The sequence below is a fragment of the Chiloscyllium plagiosum genome, chromosome 19 (genome assembly GCF_004010195.1).
Source record: "Chiloscyllium plagiosum isolate BGI_BamShark_2017 chromosome 19, ASM401019v2, whole genome shotgun sequence".
Lineage (NCBI taxonomy): Eukaryota > Metazoa > Chordata > Chondrichthyes > Orectolobiformes > Hemiscylliidae > Chiloscyllium > Chiloscyllium plagiosum.
Window position 1 is genome coordinate 68443379 of NC_057728.1, and position 22515 is coordinate 68465893.

Genomic DNA, 22515 nt, shown 5'->3' on the forward strand with positions numbered 1-22515 from the left:
CTGGAATTATTACTCCAGAAACTTTTATGTACACAATATTTGTATAATACAATGCAGACAAATTAAATGCTAATTTTATTAATTGATTAATTACAATAATATAAATAACAGCATCTCTATTCATGCTCTTTATTTTCATATTTGCTGTGTACCATATGTACCATTCCTAACACTGATCACTATAAACATAACGGTGATAGCGCAGTACAGTTCTATATTTAATCCTAAATGTCGTCATGTATGCTTTATACTGTATCAAATATATTGCGCATTTCGTTCATTAAATTTAAATATAAATGTATTTCTTTAACTGTTGATCAGGGTTGCTTCCTCAGCTGGACATGTTCTTTAACGCCACTAATTGCGGTTGTTTGTTTTATTGCACTTCATCCGTCATAGCTATAATTTGAGATGTGTGATCACTGTCCCCATCCCATCCCTGTACCCTCCACTAAGCCGTAATGTCGGTGGAACTGGTTGCTCTGATTGGCTCCTTGTGATTACCGTGCTGCCAGTGAAGAACCATCCCTCCTGCTGATTAACGGAGCTGTCTGTCAATCCGAATCGGTCCAGGGGCCCTTTCAGTCGCTGGGTTGTCTGCTCTGTGAGGATATACAGTACGCTGAGGAAAAGGAGTGCTTGCTAACGTTAGTATGGTAAGTGAATGTACACTCGTTAATAGTAAAAATATACATCTGCGTGATTTTTTTCAAATAGATTTTCTATTGATTTTTGTTATATATTACAACAGACGGGAAAAATAGAGGAAGTATTCAAACATCTTGTTTATAAGGCTTTTTGTTTTGGCTTTAGAATTTATTTCCTTCGAATAAAATTCACTTATTTTATTCTTACCTGCCCCCGTGTATCTCATAGTGATAGTGTCTGTGTATTAAGGACCAGAGGAATGTTGTAATGTCGAATTCATAAAATTGCCCGGTGACGCCACTGCAAAAAAAACTGCAACTCGTAATAAACGCAAGGCAGTTTGGATCTGTGGTTTTAGCATGTCATTTTTGATCTGCTTTTTTTAATCAGATCCTGGATGGAAGGCTTTTGTGCTTTGTTTCCCCAGTAACACATACAGCGCCTCTGCTGTACAAATGTCTTTGGATTTCTCAAATGTAATTGCCTCTAAAATACATATCTTTTACTTTAACAGTATGGTTTCGTAAATCACGCCTTGGAATTATTAATCCAACGGAATTATGGACCTTTGGTGTGGGAAGATATCAAGTAAGTTATAACAAAATTAAAAACCGAATTAACTCGACCCTGAGTTCCCATTTTTCTTTGCTCTAAGTATACACATTGTACCACATTCAGGGGTGTGTAGGTTAGGGGCACTACTCAGGAGAAAGTTAAAAATCACATAATTGTCTTACAATTGTATACTCCACAACCACCTGATGAAGGAGCAGCGCTCTGAAAGCTAATGCTTCCAATTAAACCTGTTAGACTACAACCTGGTGTTGTGTGATTTTTAACTTTGTACACCCCAGTGTTTAACTTTGTACACTGGCATCTCCAAATCATGACTCAGGAGAAATGTAGTGTAAAATGGTAGGTCTGGGTGGGATACTGTTTGCAGGGTCGGTGTGGATTTGTAGGGGCAAATGGCTGTTTGCATACTGTAGGGGTTCTGTGATCTTGTGTGAATACCATTGATGCGGTTCAGGAATGTTTGGTTTAGGCAGTTTAGTTATTGTTTATTCATCATGAATGCTAATTAATGTTTGGTGTTGTGAGATTGCAATCTCAAGATGTTTTATATCTAGCAAAATAAATTCTACACTGGGAAACACTGGTTTCAAAGGTGTATTTTAAGTGTGTTCACAAAGGAGAAAGATATGGTGGATAGTGAGATTAGTGTGGGGCATGCTAATATGCTAGAGTATTTTGAGGTCAAGAAAAGTGGTGTTAGTCTGTTGAAGATCATTAAGGTGGATAGGTCCCTCAGGCCTGATGGTATCTACCTCAGGTTGTTGAGAGAGGCAAGAGAGGAGATTCGCTAGCAAGCATACACGACCCCAGCAATGGAGAGGTCCTGGAGGACTGGTGCATAGCTAATGTTGTTCCTCTCCTCAAGAAAGGGACAGCAGGATAATCCAGCAAGTTATGGACTGCATTGCACATCGGCGGTTGGTAAACTATTGGACAGGATCATTAGGAATATGATTTGCATGTGTTTGGAAATGCATGACTTAATTAGAGACAGTCAGCATGGCTTTGTGTGGGGTAGGTCATATTTTACTAACTTTGATTTTATTTTGAGGGAAGTGACAAGGGTGATTGATGTTGGGTAGAGCAGTGATTGTTTATATGGATTTTAATAAGGCTTTTGAAAAGTCCTTTCATGGTAGGCTCATCCAGAAGATTAAGATTCTTGGGATTCACAGTGACTTGGCCATGTAGATTCAGATTTGGCTTGCCCATAGACAGAGGGAAGTGGTGGAAAAGTGTTTTTCAGACTGGAGATCCATGAATAGTGGTTTTTTAGATTAGATTAGGTTAGATTAGATTACAGTGTGGAAACAGGCCCTTCGGCCCAACAAGTCCACACCAACCCGCCGAAGCATAACCCACCCATTCCCCTACATTTACCCCTTACCTAACACTACGGGCAATTTAGCATGGCCAATTCACCTGACCTGCACATCTTTGGACTGTGGGAGGAAACCGGAGCACCCGGAGGAAACCCACGCAGACACAGGGAGAACGTGCAAACTCCACACAGTCAGTCGCCTGAGGTGGGAATTTTACCCGGGTCTCTGGCGCTGTGAGGCAGCAGTGCTAACCACTGTGCCACCGTGCCGCCCATTGTATTCCATTGGGATCTGTACTCTGACCTCTGCTGTTTGGGATTATATAAATTACTTTGTTGAAAATGTAGATGGATGGGTTAGTAAGTTTGCAGATGATACAAAGATTGGTGGAGTTGTGGATAGTGTAGAAGATTGTCCAAAGATACAGCAGAATGTAGATCAGTTACAGATATGGTTGGAGAAATGGCACATGAAGTTTAATCTGTATAAGGTGCTGCACTTTGGGAGATCAAATGTTAAGAAAAAAGTATACAATTATTGGCAGGACTCTGAACAACATTGATGTACAGACAGAGGGATCTTGGGGTCCTGGTCCATAATTCCTTGAAAGTGGCAACGCAAGTAAACAGAGTGGTAAAGCTGGCCTTTCTTATTTGGGGAATTGGTTATAAGAGTCAGGATGCTATGTTGCAGCTTTGTAAGACTTAGGTTAGGCTACGCTTACTATATTGTGTTTAGTTCTGGTTGCTATAATTACAGGAAGGATGTGAGGCTTTGGAGAGGGTGCAAATAAGGTGACCAGGTTGCTGTCTGGATTAGAGAATATGACCTGTAAGGAGAGGCTGTACAAGATGTTTTCTCTGGCGCAACAGAGGCTGTGGGGAGACTTGATAGAAGTCTATAAAATTTTGAGATGAGGAGATAGAGTTGATGGTCAGAATCTTATTAAGCATTTCAACTCTTGGGAAAAATACTAGCAGGCATGCATTTAATATGAGAGGGAGAAAGTCGAAAACAGATCTGAGGGATATGTTTATTTTTTATACAATGTGATAGGTGGCCTGCAAAGTGCTGCCAGGGGTGGTGATGGAGACAAGTATATAAGGGTGTTTAAGGGGATGCTGGACAAACAGGCAGACAACTAGCCACCAGGATACATGAACATCAACTAGCTACAAAAAGACATGACCCACTATCAATAGTATCCTTAATATGGATGAGGATGACCATTTTGACTGGGCCAAACATTCATCCTCGGACAAGCCAAATGGAGACGCAGATGAGAATCCCTGAAGCATAGCTTCCAACCAGAATCTAGGAGAAAATGAGGACTACAGGAGAATGAGTCCGGTCCATCTCCTTTCCCATCTATCAGCTCCACCCCCTTCTCCAACCTATCACCTTCTCTTCCCACCTTCGTCGAGATTAGATTACTTACAGTGTGGAAACAGGCCCTTTGGCCCAACAAGTCCACACCGACCCGCCGAAGCACAACCCACCCAGACCCCTTCTACTAACACTATGGGCAATTTTAGCATGGCCAATTCACCTAACCCGCACATTTTTGGACTGTGGGAGGAAACCGGATCACCCGGAGGAAACCCACGCAGACACGGGGAGAATGTGCAAACTCCACACGGACAGTTGCCTGAGGCGGGAATTGAACCCGGGTCTCTGGCGCTGTGAGGCAGCAGTGCTAACCACTGTGCTCACTATTACATTTCTCAGCTACTTTTCCCCCTAGCCCCACACCCCTCCCATTTATCTCTCAGTGCCCTCCCCCAGCCCACAAGCCTCATTCCTGATGTAGGGCTTATGCCAAAAGCATTTATTCTCCTGCTCCTCAGATGCTGCCTGACCTGCTGTGCTTTTCCAGCACTACAGTGTTTGATTCTGACTCTGATCTCCAACATCTGCAGTCCTCACTTTCTCCTACACCTCCTATTCTTGCAACGAAAGTGCATATCCTCACACTTTGCCATGTTGTATTCCATCTATCACTGCGATGCCCACTTCCCATCCTATCCGGTCCAAGTCCTTCTACAGTCTCCCTGCCTTGTCAACATTATCTGTTACCATGGAATCCCTGCAGTGTGGAAACAGACCATCTGGCCCAACATGTCTGCATCTGCAATATATTCCACCCAGACCCATTCCCCTACCCTATTCGTCTATATTTACCCCAGACTAATGCATCTAACCTACACATCCCTGGACACTGTGGGCAATTTAGCACAGCAAAATCACCTAACCTGCACATCTTTGGACTGTAGGAGGAAACTGGAGCACCCAGAGGGGATCCATGCAGACACAGGGAGAATGTGCAAACTCCACACAGACAGTCACCCCAGGCTGGAATTGAACCTGGATCTTAGCTCTGTGAAGCATAGTGCTAACCACTGAGCCACCGTGTTCTTCCACCCATCTGTGTTATCTGCAAACTTGCAACAATGCCCTAAGTTCCTTTTGTCCAGATCACTAATGTGTATTCTGAATTTTTGTGGTCTCAGTACAGACCTTTGAAGTCTGCTAGTTGCTTCCAGTGTGGAAAAGATCTCTTTTATCCCCCACACTCTGCCTTTTACCAGTCAGTTCAGTCCTCTATCTATGCCAGTACCTTGCCTCTAACACCATGAGCTTATTTAGCAACCTCCTTTTCAAAGGCCCTCTGGAAATGCAAATAGACCACATCTGCTGGTTTTCCTTTTTTTGTAATTTGGTCATAACCACCTCCAAAGAATTAGAAAGATGAGCCCCCCTTGATGAAGTTGCACCTATTCTGCCCTGTTTTACCATGCACTTCCAAGTACTTTGCAATCTCATCCTTAGTAATGGACACTAAAATCTTAACAACAACAAAGGTCTGGCTAACTGACCTAATAATTTTCTGTCATCTTTTCCTCCTTTTCTTAAACAGAGTTACTATATTAAACATTGTTCAGTCCTCTGGGACCCTCCCTGAATTAAGTAACTTTCGAGATAATCACTAATGCCTCTAGAATGTCCTCACTATCTCCTTCAGAGCCTTTGGGTGCAGTCCATCCAGTCTGGGTGCATTTTCCTCCTTTTTAGATCTTTTCAGTTGCCCCAGCACCACCACCTTAGTGAAGGCCATTACAGGCTCAGCTCTGCCCCAACTCCAGTTCTGCTATGCGACTAGTATTTTACACTGTGAAGACTTAATCTTAGTGACAGTGTTTTAAGTAGAGAATAATAGATTGGTTAGCTTGACATTTAGTAGTTGAGAAAGTGCTAAGACTTAATAGCAATGTGCTTGGAAAACAGTGACTCACCGTGGAATTGTTAAAGGGAGTTCTGTGTTTGACAAATTACTGAAATTTTTGATGTAACTGTATAGTTGATAAATAGAAACCAGAGGGTGTGGCTTGCTTTGACTATCAGGATTTCACAATACGGGCAACCACCCCTCCCCTGCCCCCCTTCCTCAAGTTTGAATATGTGGGTTTGGGGTAGTGTACTTGGATGGCTAGAGAAAGAGAATTGTGTAAGAAGTTGGTTAGGCAATGGCTGGAGTATTGTGCACAAAATCTGGAATCCACATTAGTTGAGATTTACCAGGATGCTGATTGGGCTGTGGTGTTTTTAGTTGTGAAGTGAGACTAGACAGACTGTGGTGTTTTCCTTTTGAGCAGGGGAGATTGGAATTCATCAAGTTTATAGGAGTGTAGACAGGAAGAAAGTCCCTCCCTTGATGGAGGAATCAATGACTAGTAGATACAGATTTAAGGTAATGGGCAGATGGTTAGGGGATATTATGGTGAAACTTTTCCAGATAGTGGGAATCTGGAATTCATTGCTAGTAAGGGAGATAGTAGTAGACACACTCAACAGCATTTGAAATATTTAGATGTGCTGTAGAGGGGGACCTGAGGAGGATGCAGAGATGTTTCGGTGTGATTCAACATGTTGAGTGAATGTGCAAATGTACAGAAAGATTGGGAAAACTGGGAGGTGCAGTGGGACCTGGGTGTCTTTGCATCTGCAGCAACTAGTGTACAAAGAAGGCAAATTGTACAGAGGCCCCCTTAGCAAGAGGATATGCACACAGGAGCAGGATGTCATCTTGTTGTAGTTGTAGAGGACCTTGGTTAGACCATACTTGGAGTTTGTGTACAATTTTGATTGTCTTATCTGAGGAAGGATATTCTGACTGTGGAAGGAGTGCTACAAAAGTTTTCCAGAATGATTGCTGGCATGATAGGATTGATGTCCGAAGAAAGTCTGGATCATTTAGGATTCTATTAGCTGTAAAGAGATTGGATAGGCTCTGGTTACCTTGGAGCAGAGGAGACTGAGGGGGAACGTGATTGCTTCAATCTTATACACTTCATAAATACAGAAGGAGCTATCTCCTTGATGGAGGGATCTAAGATAAGGGATGGAGATTTAAAGTAAGAAGCAGAAGGTTTAGAGGAGATGTGAGGAAAGCATTTTTCACCTTTTAAGATGGTTTTTTAAAAAATACTTCACTGTCTGAAGTTGGTGGTAAAGGCAGAAACCAAATATCAATCAAATATTTAGGTGATCACTTGTGATACTAAGGCTGTGGACCAGGTGCTGGAAAGCTGGATTGAATAGATCATGGTTTTTTTTTCGCTGCTGGTAGGCTGAAGGGTGCTCTTCTACGCTTTCAACCTTTTTTAAAGATGCTATATTCAGTGGAGTTTAGAGTAAGAGGTGGTTGTCATCTGATAATCAAACCGAGGGAGCAGCTGGAATTTCTTGAACTACTGGGTTTCTGAAGAGAAGTTTGGCTGTTGATATTGGAGCATGAAAATTTGGAAGTTCTCTATCTAATCTTCTGTTACCAGATACTGAATGTTCAGAAAATATAAGTTAAATCTTACCCTGAACTGGCAAAAGTAGCATTGGTCTTCAGAAAAATCAATGGTATCAAACATTGTGGAAACCGCTTATGTAATCTGACTACTTTTTTTTTTGTTTTTTTTAAATGTATCTCTTGACAGTACCTGTTTCTAGTCCCATTCTCACTCAAAAAGACAAAGGTTATTGAGTTAAAATTATAGACATTAGATTTGTTTAACTTTGCTCTGCTAAAGTGGGAACAGGGAATAATCAGCCACAATCATATTGAATGGTGGGACTGACTCGAATGGCCCATGCCTGCTCTTATTTTCTATGTGCTTATGGTCTCTGCCTGTAAGAGAGCCAAATTTATTTCCACTCATCTCTTCCTGTTTAAGTACCTAATATGAATATTTGCAATGTTTTATGCCTCTTGGTAGTACACCCTTTTAATCATTTATCTCTCTTCAGAATTCAAAGGAAGATAAGTAAATTTATAATATTGAGACTTGCTACTTTGGTGATATTATAAGCCTGTTCAATTAAATTCCCTACAGTACGGAAACAGGCTCTTCGGCCCAACACGTCCACACCGACGAGCAACCCGCCCAAACCCATTCCCCCCGACTAATGCATCTAACACTAGGGACAATTTAGCATGGCCAATCCACCTGACCTGCACATCTTTTGGATTGTGGGAGGAAACCAGAGCACCCGGAGGAAACCCACGCAGACACGGGGAGAATGTACAAACTCCACACACAGTTGCCCGAGACAGGAATTTAACCCGGGTCCCTGGTGCTGTGAGGCAGCAGTGCTAACCACTGAGCCACCGTGCTGTTCCTTTGATTTGACATTATCTTTTAATTTTTATTGGAGCTAATTTTTTCCTTTGTGCCATAAAGGAATGTACAAGTATTTAATTCTTTGTTTAATTCTTTACTGCTTGTTACCGTCACATCTTGCAATAAGGCCTCTTGACCATCTCCCCGCTCAAATCAATGATAGTTGTTTCGAATTGAGACTCTAGTTTCAGACTTGACTAAATCACTTCCAAAGATATTTCAATTTATGGTCTGTTTTTTCCCTATTGAGCATCTTTTTTACTTCCAGGTAATGAATCCTTTTGTGTAATACTAGGAACACTAGTTATTTTCTTGAAACACCTATCTAGCACAGTGTCTTGTTGAATTCAAGGTTTGTGTAAAGATTTGTAGCTGGGTATGTTCGCTGAGCTGGGAGATGATTTGCAGACATTTTAGTCCCCTGTCTAGGTGACCTCTTCAGTGCTTTGAAGCCTCCTGTGAAGCACTGTTGTACTGTCTTCTGGAATTTATTTGGTTCCACTTCTGCTGTTTCAGGTAGTCTGTTCTGGTTGTTCATTGGCCTCGACCCAATATACCAGCCACTACAATGTGTTGGAATCTGTGGTTGAGTGCCTTGCTTCTAGAAATGCTCTGGCTGTCCTCTGTTTAGCTTGTACTATGATTGTTGTGTTGTCCCAGTCGAATTTGTGGTCCATGTCATCTGTGTGCACAGCTACTGGGGACAGCTGATCATTGCATTTAGTGACTCGTTGGTGTTTTTGGATGCGGATTGCCTGTTGTCTGCCTGTTCGCCCTATATAGTGTTTTGTGCAACCTTTGCATGGAATCCTGTGAATTTTATGTCCACAATTCCACCCCAAACTCTGGATCAGATACATGGACAACACTTATCTTAACATTTAAGAGAACCGAAATCAAGAACATCCACCAGATTATCAACACCATACTCACTGGGATCAGACTTACGAAAGAGGAGGAAGCCAACAATCAACTTCCATTCCTGGATTTGATGGTACAAAGAACACAGAACTGTGAATGCACCACAAAAATGTACAGGAAAGCCACACACTCTGGCCACATCTGGCATTACAACAGTAACCACCCAAACACACGAGAAGCTGCATTAGCACCCCTCTTCAAAAGGGCTACAATATGTTGCAGCACTCCTGACCTAATGAACAGAAGAAGATCTCTACAGAGTATTTGCCAAGAACTGATCTCCCTACAACTTTATCTGCAGGTACCTAACAGACAAACAGTGTAATGAGGACATGCCATGACCTAAAAGTCTCTGAACTGACAGCCAGACGTCATTGACCACTGGGATTCATGACAGCCCATAACCTGACAGCCACACTCCAACAACAACTCACCACGACAAAAGACACATGTGCAAGACTAAAGTAATTTTCAGGATACCATGCAAAGACTGCACCAAACACAACACCTTGCAAACAGCTAGACAACTACCAACTGACAAATTTGAGTTCATTTGAGGTGACTCAGACAGTGGATGAGGGTACTGTTGTGAATATTGTATATTTGGACTTTCATAAGTGTTTGATTCCAGTACCTGGTTAGTAGCAAATTAGCTGTTTTTGGGATTGATTGGTCCTTTTAGTAGCATGAATTACAAGTTGGCTAAAAGATAGAAAATGGAAGGTGGGTAGAAATGGAGACAGTTTGAAAGTGGAGTTCCTTGGGGATCAGTGTCAGGACCCTTATTGTGATTTCCATGAACAATTTCGAGCAGGTGTTGCGGGCAAAATATCAATTTGAAGATGTTTACTAAACTAGGGAGAATGGTGAGGATGATGCTGAACACTTCTGGAGGGACATGAACAAATTGGCTAAAAAGCAGGCAGACAGATTTTTACATAACAGACAATCGCACAACTTTTTTGAGGAGAGTGTAGGAGCTGGGGGATCGCTGGCTCTTGTGCATGATTCTCTGAAGGTGGCCAGGCAAGTTGAAATAGTTGTTAAGAATTCTTATAGGATTCTTAGGTTTATAAATAGTCACAAAATATACAAGCAAGGAAGCGATGTCCAACCTCTACAAATCATTGCTCAGACCACATTTGGAGTATTTGTTCTGTTTTGGGCACTTCTTTTATTTAAGGAAGTATATTTAGTGTTCAAAGGAGATTTATGAGCATGATGCCAGGAGTGAAGGATTTTAGGTACAAGGAAAGATTTGAGAGATTTGTCTGCTTCTCCTTAGTAGCAAAGATTAATTTATTGAGGTGTTCGAAATTGAATTTCTTTTGACAGGATAAAGAAAGATATTCTGTTTCCACAAATTGGTATGACAATAACTAGGGGCCACAATTTCAAGATTGACAGCAAGCGACCAAGGAATGAGCTGAGTAACTTTTGTGCTCGGTTGTTGGGATTTTGGACTACACTGCCGGGGAGGTGGATTTTATACAAAGTTTCAAGACAGCTGGATATTTACTGAAAAGTGGTAAATTTAGAGGGACCCAAATGGGGCTGAAGAGTAAGACTAGCTGGGTAGCACTTTTAGGAACTGGTACAGACATGATGGATTAAATGGCCTCTTTTACTGTAAAATTGTAAGATGTGTTGGAGAGAGCCTGTCTGACTTATGAAATTGAGTGTTTTTTTGAAAAGGTGACTGAATATTGAAGCCAGTCCAGTTAATATGGTTTACATGGACTTCAATAAGGCTTTTTGCATTACCTCATCTATCTTACTTTTTTTTTTCTGAAGAATATGGTTGGTACCAAGCAGTACCTGGACTCATCCATTCTCTGTTCATGAGCTGTTTTCCCCTTGTGTGTCAGCAGTTTTTTTTTATATAGTGACCATTCCTGGCCCTTGTCAGCAACTGGTACCTTGGTGTCTCTGCAGCCTCCTGGCTAACACCTCACTTTCAGGGGTCGCTCTCTCTCTCGTCTCTGTCTTTGTGTCTCTGTCTCTCTGTCTCTGTCTCTGTCTGTCTGTGTCTCTCTCTCGCTCTCCAGCAGCCTGCCTAACATTTGGTGCAGGGACCTATTTTTTAAAATATGTTCAGGATGTGAATGTAGTTATGGACCAAATCAAACCCTCTCCAAAACACATTAGGAGGGGGTCTAGACCCAACTTTTTTTTTCTTATTTTAAATGTAAGCGTAAGGTGTTGAGTTCCAGATGCAATTAATTTAGTCAAACTACCTGGTTTGAAACACAACACACTTCAATCATAACCTATAATTATAATTAAAATACAAACAAAATAAAAGTCTTCACTGACGGTAAAGAAATGCTTGACAAAATATAAATAAACTACTACTCATTAACTGTTTCAATGTAATAACCACCTTAGCAAAGGTAAATTCTTAAGTAAAATTTTATTTTACCTGTAATTCTGACAGTTGGAAGAGACCTCGCCCCCATCCCCTGGGGACTTTCATTTGTAACTGAGGAATAAGAGTTTCTCCATCCAGCTTAAAGATCCTAGAGACTCCAGAAATCTAAAACTGAAAATCCTGCTACTGTGGGAGCTTGGCCCCACCCGTTCAGGTGCTTCTATTGGTCCAACTTTTTTTTGGGGGGGCAATCTTCAAGGTGCCTCAAGCCATTTATTGGCTTTGAGAAGACCACTCGTACCTTTTTATCTCAACCTTTTTGTGTTTTGTCATTTTTAAAGAAGAAGATAAAATGCACCTCTTAAAGTCATAATGTCTTGACAAAGATATAATTAGCAAGTTTACAGATGATGCTGAAAGTTTGTTTTGACAGCAAGGAGGTTAGTCTGAGGCTACAGTCAAATTGGGCAATGTCAGGTGATATAGTTTACGAGATGCTGTTCCATTTACTGTCATTGGTAAAATTGTTGCAATGTCATCCCAAACAACACTGCATAGGTTGTTCTTGATTAATTAGTGATTTACATCAAAATTGGTTGTTTTTTTTTCCTCCTAGGTTACCCTCTGACCTTAAACAGAACGACACCACTACACCAGAATACTGGAAACCGTTACTGTGTTTCCAGTACTGTCTTTGTTTGTAATATTTTAAATCAGATGACAGTTCATGAATTTTGTTGTTCTTGCAAACTTCTCATCATACCTGTACAAAAGTCATAGAATATTTTGTCTTAAATTTTTATGGAACTTCTCTGCTGGAAGATTGATGGAAGCCTTGGCGAAATTGTATAAATGACTAATTGTAACAGTTTACAATGCATCTGTAAGGGTAACACTAATCATGGTTTTGCAGGAAACAGGTGGTACCCCTTCAGAATTGCCATGTGTAGTGTCTCATTTTTGTCAATTTTTTTTTTCTTGTAGAAAAGAAGCACAGTTGGATGTGGAAGGGCAGTTTCTGGTACGGATTATATATGACGATTCTAAAACATATGATTTGATCAGTGCAGCCAGCAAAGTGCTCAGTGAGTAGATCCTTCACATTCATTACAATATATATTACACTAAAAATGGATATTTTAAAGTAAACATCCTTGTCGAGAAGTCCATGACCTTTTTTAATTTTTTTATAACTGCTCGAGCCAAAAGAAGGCTGAAAGCAGTGGTGGGGTCATACAGCATGGAGACTGACTCTCCATACTGACCAAATTTCCCAAACTGAACTGGTCCCATTTACCTGCTTTTTGGTGATATCCTTCTAAATCTTTCCTATTCGTGTACCTGTCCGAATATCTTTTGTGTTGTGACTGTCCCTGTATTTATCACTTCTGGTAGTTCATTCCATGTGTGCACCACCCTCTGGGGCAAAAAGTTGCTCATCAGGCCCCTTTTTTAAATATTACCCCATCAACTTAGCTACTTAAAGCTTTGAGCAAGGCACTAATCTGTTCCTTAACTGAGCTATAGTAAACAGTAATTCTTTCTGTTTGTACTTGACTGCTTATCTTAGGATAGAAGGGATTAAACTTCCTACTTTAAACAGACTGTAATGTTGCATCTTTGTTTGCCACATTTAATTATAAATAAAAAGACAAATATTGCTCATGTTTTGGAAGTTCACTGTGGGATTTTTGTTTTCATTATGGTATCAAATTACTATTTCCTCTCTCCAATACTGTATCTGAGACTGACTCGTGGTCACATCTGTAGGAAGTGTCTTTGGTTTGAAATGTTCAGAGAATTTAAATTGGAACTTGAAACATTAAACTCCAGGGAAAGCAAAGGAGAATTTTTTTCTTTCTTTCAGAATATTGTCATAACTTGACAGATGTTATGAAATTGAAGGTGTGTACTGTACCTTTGGGAGAGTGAGTGCTGTTTTACATGGAGAGCTTACTGCTATATGACTATATGACTAGCAGTTTCAGAGTCTACTGGAAAATTGAAAATATGTAACATTATGGCTGTGATTGCTGAGTTGGTTGGTTAAATTTGAATTGTTGTCAAAATAGCAATCCGTTTCAATTATGACCCAGATACTAAAACCCAAGTGATTTCGAATTTATTGTTTTGTCAACATTGAACCAGTGAGATGATCCGATTGTTGGGAGCATAAAAGAGGCAGGCATTTTGAAAGTTAGAGTAAACTGCCATCAAGAGAGACTTTCTGTTTCAGGGGTACCTTTTTTTCATATGAATCCTCTTCACAGTAAAAACACAGATGATCCCAGGAGATTTTCAGCCGGGAAAAGACAGACACTGGAGATGACAGCCGCTGTGTGGTCTTGAAATTAAGTTGATGTAATTTTAATAACTTTTTTTTTATTGGAACAGTATGTTACAGGGTTGGAGGCAGATAATAAACAGTTAAGAGAAAGGGGGGCTTAGAGTTGTGAATAATTGTTTTAATGTTCACTTTTAAGGAATAAACTGATATTTTCAGTGGAATTTGGGAGTTCTGTAATTCATTTAAGATTTGAGGCGAAGTGAGCTTTTCTGGGTGTTTGGTTTTAACTAAAAAAAGGGTTCAGCGCCATGTTGTAACAGAGAAGACTACAAATTTATGAAAGCGCAACATGATTGCCACTCAGCAATGTTGGGGGAACTGATAGAAGACAATCAAAAGACTTCAAAGATCAGCCACAGTATTGAAGAACATTGAATTTAGAGCCAAGTCAGAGGCTTGTAGTTATAGGAGGTCCCATAATTAATGGCGATAAATCTGCAGTCATCATCCAGAGTCCTGAAATGTTTGCTACCTGATATCGGGTGAAGGAATATCTCCAATGAGATGGAAAGAAGTTTTAGAATTACATAGAAGATCCAGTTGTCATACCTGACATTGGATCCAATCATAGGGAGATACTTGGAGGTTGTGCTGAAAGAGTCAAAAGTTAGCTCGCTGTCTTGTGTTTCTGTTTCCCCCCCCCCCACTTCTCCCAAATACGTACTGTCTTTTGCCCTCCAGATGACATTAGAGAACAGAACATCTTTGGAAGCAAATGAAAATTGTTCTTTTTCCTCCGAAATAACCTTTTTTTGTTTTATTTTGTCCCTTTCTAAATGTATTTGTGGGGATTTAAAGTGATAGATTGTAATGGCTGAAAATCATTAGTTGTAGTTTTTGTTCAGTTTTAAGTTTTGATTTGTTTTAGTTTATGTTTGTAATGAACATTAATTCTATAGCACAAGAATCCTGTCCTAATATTCTTTTATCCTCATTCCATCTAGCAGGTAAAATTGTGATTTGTGTGTACTTCGATTTAACGTGTTCCCTCAGTAGCGATCACTGGCATAGATCTATTTTTCACTAGTGTCTTGAACATTGTGACACAAGACAGACTGATGAGGTGAGAGCCTCGGTTTCACCTCGAGGGGAAACCAGGTGCAGGCTAGAGATTAGGTGCTGGTGTGGACTGGTTTAGAAGAACTGTTGTTCTGAATTTTTGTGTTTCCTTATTTGTTTTCCTAAGAATTTGTACTTAAGAATCCAAATCTCTGTACCTTTTTGTACCTAAGAGAGCTCTGTAAGTGGAAACTTTTCACTTACTCACTTGAGTACATGTGGCAATAAGGTGAATTATAATTCTACTACTGTACAACTTGCTCTTTTTTTAGTTCTTGGCACATGATCAATACATGATGGAGTTGTTTATTTAACTAAAGTCTAGATACTACCCATGTGTGGTGAAATGATCAGGTTCACTCCAAGTCTATCTTTTTTGGAGTTCTGAGATCAGGGTTTCCTCTGCACAATAGTTGATTTTGAGTTTTTGCTTTTTTTTTCCTGTTTTCTCCCTGTCTTACAGACTTTTGTACTGTCTCTTGCACAGGATCCTCATAGTTTTGACCTAATTTGTCCAAGAGTCATGTAAGCAGGAGAGATCAATGTCCATGATTTCTGTCTTTTCTTTTTCTTAATTCTTTTTGCTACCAAGGATAGTATCGCCCTTAGCATTAGCGATTTGTTTCTGTCAACAGTCTAGTTTTACTTGCTTTCACAGCAGGTTGTTCTTGTTTGTGTACAGTTAGTGTAATTTCCCATCATGCATGTCAACCTTCAACAGTTAGCCATAGTGTCACAGTTACACATGGATCACAACTGGAGCACAGAGGATAGAAAATCAGTCTACCTTCCCATCTAGGTTGTAGCACTGCATAAAACTGTGTGTAAACTCTCCGTATGCAGGCATCAAATGTTCTGAGGCTCTATGTTGCAAGTGTTGCAAAGGGTCTGGGCACATTGCCATAGATGGCTCTAAACAGGTGGGCCATGCCATACTCTCTGTTCTCCATGGAGAAGCATATGCAGGAAGACATTTTTTAAAACAAATCTTGAATTCCATCAGGTAGTGGAATCAGGACATCATGATCATCACAAATCTTCAAGGTTCATCCTAAAGCTCCATGTTACTAGTCACTGCTGTGCTGGTTGTTCCCAGCAATGTTCATCTCTGTATACGTCCATTGCTGGTGGGGAATCATCAGCTCTGTGAAAGGTGTACTTGAGTTTATTGACCTTCATTTGGTCTGTCCTGCAAAGATTGTGTGTTGTGAATGGCACATTGCAAGGTCATGGACTACATGCTTAGGAATGCACTAAAGGTTAGAACAGTGGTGTGTTTTTTTCTCTCTCAAGTGATGCCGTGCAGCAAAGGTGAGACGTGCTACAAAATTTTCAGGATGCAGCGTCACTTTGCCTGAGCTTTGAGGCTGGATCTATGCTTTTGATCTCCTTCCACATCTATCTTGCACATATGCACACCATGGTGTTGTTTTGCCTCATTGAAAAGCTTGGGAACGACTAGGTTGGAGTAACTGCTATTACGTGAAAGATCACCGTCTGATGCTTTCCTGCCATAGCACACCTGCAGGGGGCTTGGAAATAGGATAAAACCTTTTGGACAGAATGAACATTGTAAATAGGGATTGAAATTGTGTACTGCATACAATGGTGGAGAAAATTTCACAGTAATGAGAAGAGGATATATGTGCCCATTTCAAAATGAATGAGGACTGGAAATTAATTTGACAAAAGCTCTCATTTTCATGACCTTATGATTTTGTGGCCACAATGAGCTTTGAAGTTAGCAATAGTGTAACAATCTTGCATCAGGAAATATGCATATAGATTGAAAATGGGTTACAAATATAACTCCATTCTCCAACAAAGGTTGGCGGAGGGAGGAGGAAACTTTAAAAGTCCCATGAACATCTGTTAAAGACAGATTATTGGATTTATGGCCAGGGTGATTGACCACTTGAGTTCATCAGAGAGCAGCAACATTGCTTTAATAAAGGGTATGTTATTGTCTATTAAATATTTGTTCTGAAGAATGTAACAAAAGTAGCTGATAAGAAAATACCTCTGGGTGAAATTTTATAGATTTTTTTGAAAGGAGTTTTATAAAATTTCACTTTAAGTAAATTAAATCATTAAATAAAAAGCCATTAATTGATTTGGCCAAAGGTTATTTCTGCATCAGAAGAGTTGAAATGCACCTCCAGATCTAATGCAAAGGGTAATGTGGTATTGCCACTCATTACACACGGTGCCTGATTTATTCAATAGCATTGCAGTCAACAGAATTAAATATCAGGTACTGTGTACAATGGAAGTTACTCTGATACTGCTTATTTCATGCTATTGCCCAAGACCTGTTAATAGATGAGAGTAGGGTCAAGATGAATATGATCCATATTGGAAGAAAGCAACCCTGGTGTCACGGATCTGTTCTGGTATCTCCCAGCTTTTTTGCTATTTTTATCAATCAAATTAGTGTCTGTGATTGTAGAGTATTGTCAGAGATGTACGACATGGAAAAAGGCTGTTTGACCCATCACTTCTGTGTTGGCCCAAACAACCACCTAACTAGTCTAATCCCGATGCCTTGTCATCACAAGTGCACTTCTAAATACTACTTGACTGTTACAACGATTCTGCTTCAACCAACCCTTGTTGGTAGAGTTCTAGATTTCCACCACCTGGATGGAAAAGGTTTCTGCCATACTTTCTCTAAACCTTTTGCCCCTCACCAGAAATTAGTGCCTGGGTCATTGATCCCTCCAAGGGGAAAAGTTTCTTCCTATCGAGACAATTTATGTGGAGCAATTATGTCCCCTCTCAATCTCCTCTGTTTAAAGAAAACAGCCCCAGTCTGGCCAATATCTTAACTGAAACTCTTTAGCCTAGGCAACATGCTGATAAATCTGCTTTGCACCCTCTCTTGTGCTATTACAATCCTCTTCTGTGCAGTACTTGAATCCACATAACTGTTCTAGCTATGGCCTAACCAATGTGTAAATAGTTCCAGTATAACATCCCTGCTCTTGAATTCAACCTTTTTTTAAATAAAAGCATTCCCCCATATATTTGATCCCCTTTATCCACCTGCATTGAAACCTTTTTAAGGGATATGTTGATGTGCACACCAAATTCCCTCTGGTTCTCCGTGCTTCCTAGGGTCCAACCAATCAACATATATTCCCTTCCCTATAGTAAATAAGATGAGCAATCACAGATGCAGTTTGCACCATTGCAGTATGATGTCATGGCAACAGAGCCCTGGCTTCAGGAGTAGCAGCACTAGGTGTTAAATATTCCTGAGTAAAAGGTACTCAAAGGGAAGGAAAGGGTAGTAATGTTTAAGATTTGCATTGCTGGAGAAAGAGAGGATATCTTGGAGTTCAAGGAGAGAATTAAATTGTCTAGAACTCTGTGTACTCTATAGACCTTGAACTAATGGAAAAGATGCAGAGGAACAAATCTGCAAGGAAACTTATTGGTGCTAATATTACTGTGTAGTTCTGTTTTTTGACTTCAATGAGCCAAGTGTAGACTGTTCATGAACTACAAGCATCCCACTGAGAGGCAAGCAGTCCTGGATTGTGGGTAGAAGAGCTGTGTCTACTCCAGTGTATATGTGTTCAGTCCAACAATTTTGATCACAAGTGGGGAAATATCTGGGAACAGTTGTTCAGGATGGAATTAGTAATTGGCACAGAAAAAGGTGGTTTGATTAGAAACCTATGCTGATGACTCCTAGAGCAGAAATTTTGTTTAACCAACTTAGTGCTGGAATGTTTTTTAAATTCACTCATGGAACATGGGTGTTAATGGATCCAGCATTTATTGCTCAACTCTAGTTGCCCTTGAGAAAGTGGGGCACTACCCTTTGAACCACAGTAGTCTGTTTGATGTAGGAGGACCTGCAATGCCTTTGGAAGTTCATTCAAGGATCTTGAGTGACCAATATTGAAGTATTGGTCAAAATACAGGAGTATGTTTTCCAAGTCAGGATGTTCGTGGATGTGGTATGAGTTAAGTTGACCGCTTTTGAGCTGGATGGTGTCAAGCTTCTTGAGTGTTGTTGGAGCTGCACTGATCTAGGAAAGCGGGGAATATTCCATAGCTCTCCTGACTTTTGGCATGTAGATGGTAAACAGGCTTTGGGGAGTCAGGTGAGCTATGTTCTGCAGTATACCAGCTCTCTGATCTGATCTGTAGTCACTGAATTTATATGGCAAGTCCAGGTAAATTTCTGGTGGTGGATTCAGTGTTTTTTTTAAGATTAGATTATTTAGTGTGGAATCAGGCTCTTCAGCCCAACAAGTCCAAACCGACCCTCCAAAGAGTTACCCACCCAGACCCATTCCCTTACATTTACCCCTTCACCTAACACTCTGGGCAATTTAGTATGGCCAATTCACCTAACCTGCACATTTTTGGACTGTGGGTGGAAACCGGAGCACCTGAAGGAAACCCACACAGACACTAGGAGAATGTGCAAACTCCACACAGACAGTTGCCTACAGTGGGAATTCAACCGGGTCTCTGGCGCTGTGAGGTAGCAGTGCTAACCACTGTGCCACCATGTCAGTGGTTGTGCACTTAAGTGTGAAAGGATAGTGATTGTCTCTTCTTGGAGATGATCATTGCCTGGCAATTGTTTGGTGCAAATGTTACTTGCCACTTGTCAGCCTAATCTGATATGGTTCAAGTCTCCTGTTGCATTTGGGAGAAAGTGCGGACTGTGGATGCTGGAGATAAGAGTTGAGAGTGTGGTGCTGGAAAAGCTCATCAAGTTAGGCAGCATCCAAGGAACAGGAGAATCTAGCCCTTCATCAGGAATGAGGCTTGTGGGCCGGGGAGTGGGGCTGGGGGGGAAGGTAGCTGAGAATGCAGTAGGTAGAAGAAGGTGGGGAGATGGTATAGGTCAGAGAGGAAGATGGAGCGGATAGATGGGTAACGTAGAACATAGAATGTTACAGTGCGGTACAGGCCCTTCGGCCCTTTGTTGCGCTGACCTGTAAAATTTAATCGGATGCCCATCTAACCTACACCGTTCCATTATTACACATATGTATGTCCAATGACCAGTTTAATGTCAGCGAGTCTACTACTGTTGCAGGCAGGCTGTTTAATGCCCCTACTACTGAGTAAAGAAACTCCCCCTGATATGTCCTAAATCTATGTCCCCTTGTACAAGCCTTCACCATCCAAGGTAAAAGCCTCACTGTCCAACCTATCTAACCCTCTGATAATCTTTATAGGTCTCAGTTAAGTCACCTCGGAACCTTTTTCTCTCCAGTGAAAGCAGCCTCAGTTCCCTCAGCCTCTCCTCGTAAGACCTTCCTTCTATACCAGGCAATATCTCCTGAACCCTTTCCAAAGCTTCCATATCCTTCCTATAATGTGGTGACCAGAACTGTACGCAATATTCCAGGTGTAGCCTTCTGGGTGACTTGTACAGCTGAAGCATAACCTCATGGCTCTGAAACTCAATTGCCCCTACCAATAAACGCCAACACAACATATGTCGTCTTAACAACCCTATCAACATGGGTGGCGACTTTCAGGGATTTATGCATTTGGACACTGATCTCTCTATTCATCTGTACTGCCAAGAATCTTATCATTAGCCCAGTACTCTAAATTCCTGTTACTTCTTTCGAAGTGAACTATCTGATGCTTTTTTCTGCATTAATCTCCATTTGCCACTTCTTAGTCCAGCTCTGCATCTTATCTATGTCCTTCTGTAACCTACAACATCCTTTGGCACTATCCACAACTCTGCCTAGCTTAGTGTCATAGAGTCATAAAGATGTACAGCATGGAAATAGACCCTTCGGTCCAACCCATCCATGCCGACCAGATATCCCAACCCAATCTAGTTCACCTGCCAGTACCCGGCCCAAATCCCTCCAAACCCTTCCTATTCATATACCCATCCAAATGCCTCTTAAATGTTGCAATTGTACCAGCCTCCACCACTTCCTCTGGCAGCTCATTCCATACATGTACCACCCTTTGCATGAAAATGTTGCCTCTTAGGTCTCTTTTATATCTTTCTCCTCACCCTAAACCTATGCCCTCTAGTTCTGGACTCCCTGACCCCAGGGAAAAGACTTTGCCTATCATCTGCAAATTTTACTAACCCATCTTTCTATGCCACCTCCAGATCATTCATAAAAATCACAAACAGCAGTGGTCCCTAAAAAGATCCTTGCGGCACACCACTGGTAACTGAGCTCTAGGATTCTCTGTCTCCTTTCAGCTTGCCAATTTCTGATCCAAACTGCTAAACCACCTTCAATCATGAAACTCAATAGTTTGTGTAATAGCTAACCGTGTGGAACATTATCAAACGCCTTACTGAAGTACACATACACCACATGGATTGCTTTAGCTTCATCCACCTGTTTTGTCACCTTCTCAATGAACTCAGTAAGGTTAGGTAGGCACGACCTACCCTTCACAAAACCATGTTGACTATCTCTAATAAAATTCTTCCTTTCCAGGTCTTTTGTAACCTTTTCCAACACCTTACCCACAAACTAAGTAAGGCTCACTGGTCTATAATTACCGGGGTTGTCCTGACTCCCCTTCTTAAACAAGGGAATAACATTTGCTATTCTCCAGTCTTCTGGCATTATTCCTGTTGACAATGATGACGTAGAGATAAAAGCCACAGGCTCTGTAATCTCCTCCCTGGTTTCCCGGAGAATGCGAGGATAAATCCCATTCGGCCCAGGGATCTTATCAATTTTCAGATCTTCCAAAATTGTGAAATCCTCCTCTTTTTTTTTGTCAACCTCAATCCCAGCTAACCTTGCAGGCTGTATCTCCATATTCTCACTAACATTGCCCTTTTCCAATGTGAATACTGATGAAAATTATTCATTAAAGCATTTCCCCTATGTCCTAAGATTCCACATACAACATTTCGTTGCTATCTTTGGCCCTAATCTTACTGTAGTTATTTTTTTTATTCCTGATAGACTTGGAAAACCCGAAGGCTTTGTACTTGATCCTATCCACCAACAACTTCTCATGTTCACTCCTGGCTCTTCTTAGCCCTCTCTTTAGATCTTCTCTGGCTAACTTAACTTTAAAGATGGAAATGTGTTGCTGGAAAAGCGCAGCAGGACAGGCAGCATCTAGGGAACAGGAGAATCGACGTTTCGGGCATTAGCCCTTCTTCAGGAATGAGGAAAGTTGGTCCAGCAGGCTAAGGTAAAAGATAGGGAGGAGGGGCGTCGGAAATGTGATAGGTGGAAAGAGGTCAAGGTGAGGGTGATAGGTCAGACTGGGGTGGGAACCCTCCAACCACAAGGGATGAACTCAGATTTCACCAGTTTCCTCATTTCCCCTCCCCCCAGCCTGTCTCAGTCAAATCCATCAAATTCAGCACCGCCTTCCTAACCTGCAATCTTCTTCCCGACCTCCCCGCCCCCACCCCAGTCTGACCTATCACCCTCACCTTGACCTCTTTCCACCTATCACATTTCCGACGCCCCTCCCCCAAGTCCCACCTCCCTACCTTTTATCTTAGCCTGCTGGACAAACCTTCCTCATTCCTGAAGAAGGGCTTATGCCCGAAACGTCGATTCTCCTGTTCCCTGGATGCTGCCTGACCTGCTGCGCTTTTCCAGCAACACATTT

At 41.2% G+C, this 22515-nt stretch overlaps 1 protein-coding gene across 1 annotated transcript in view; it reads left to right on the forward strand.

Moving 5' to 3' along the window:
* The first annotated feature begins 399 nt into the window (after window positions 1-399).
* Window positions 400-22515, forward strand: part of gucy1b1 (guanylate cyclase 1 soluble subunit beta 1) — a 194181-nt gene continuing 172065 nt past the window's right edge. Inside the window, exons 1-3 of the mRNA XM_043708804.1 lie at window positions 400-656; window positions 1163-1236; window positions 12495-12595. Coding sequence (XP_043564739.1) covers window positions 654-656; window positions 1163-1236; window positions 12495-12595 — 178 coding nt within the window. The 5' untranslated portion in view covers window positions 400-653. The remainder of the gene's footprint in view (window positions 657-1162; window positions 1237-12494; window positions 12596-22515) is intronic.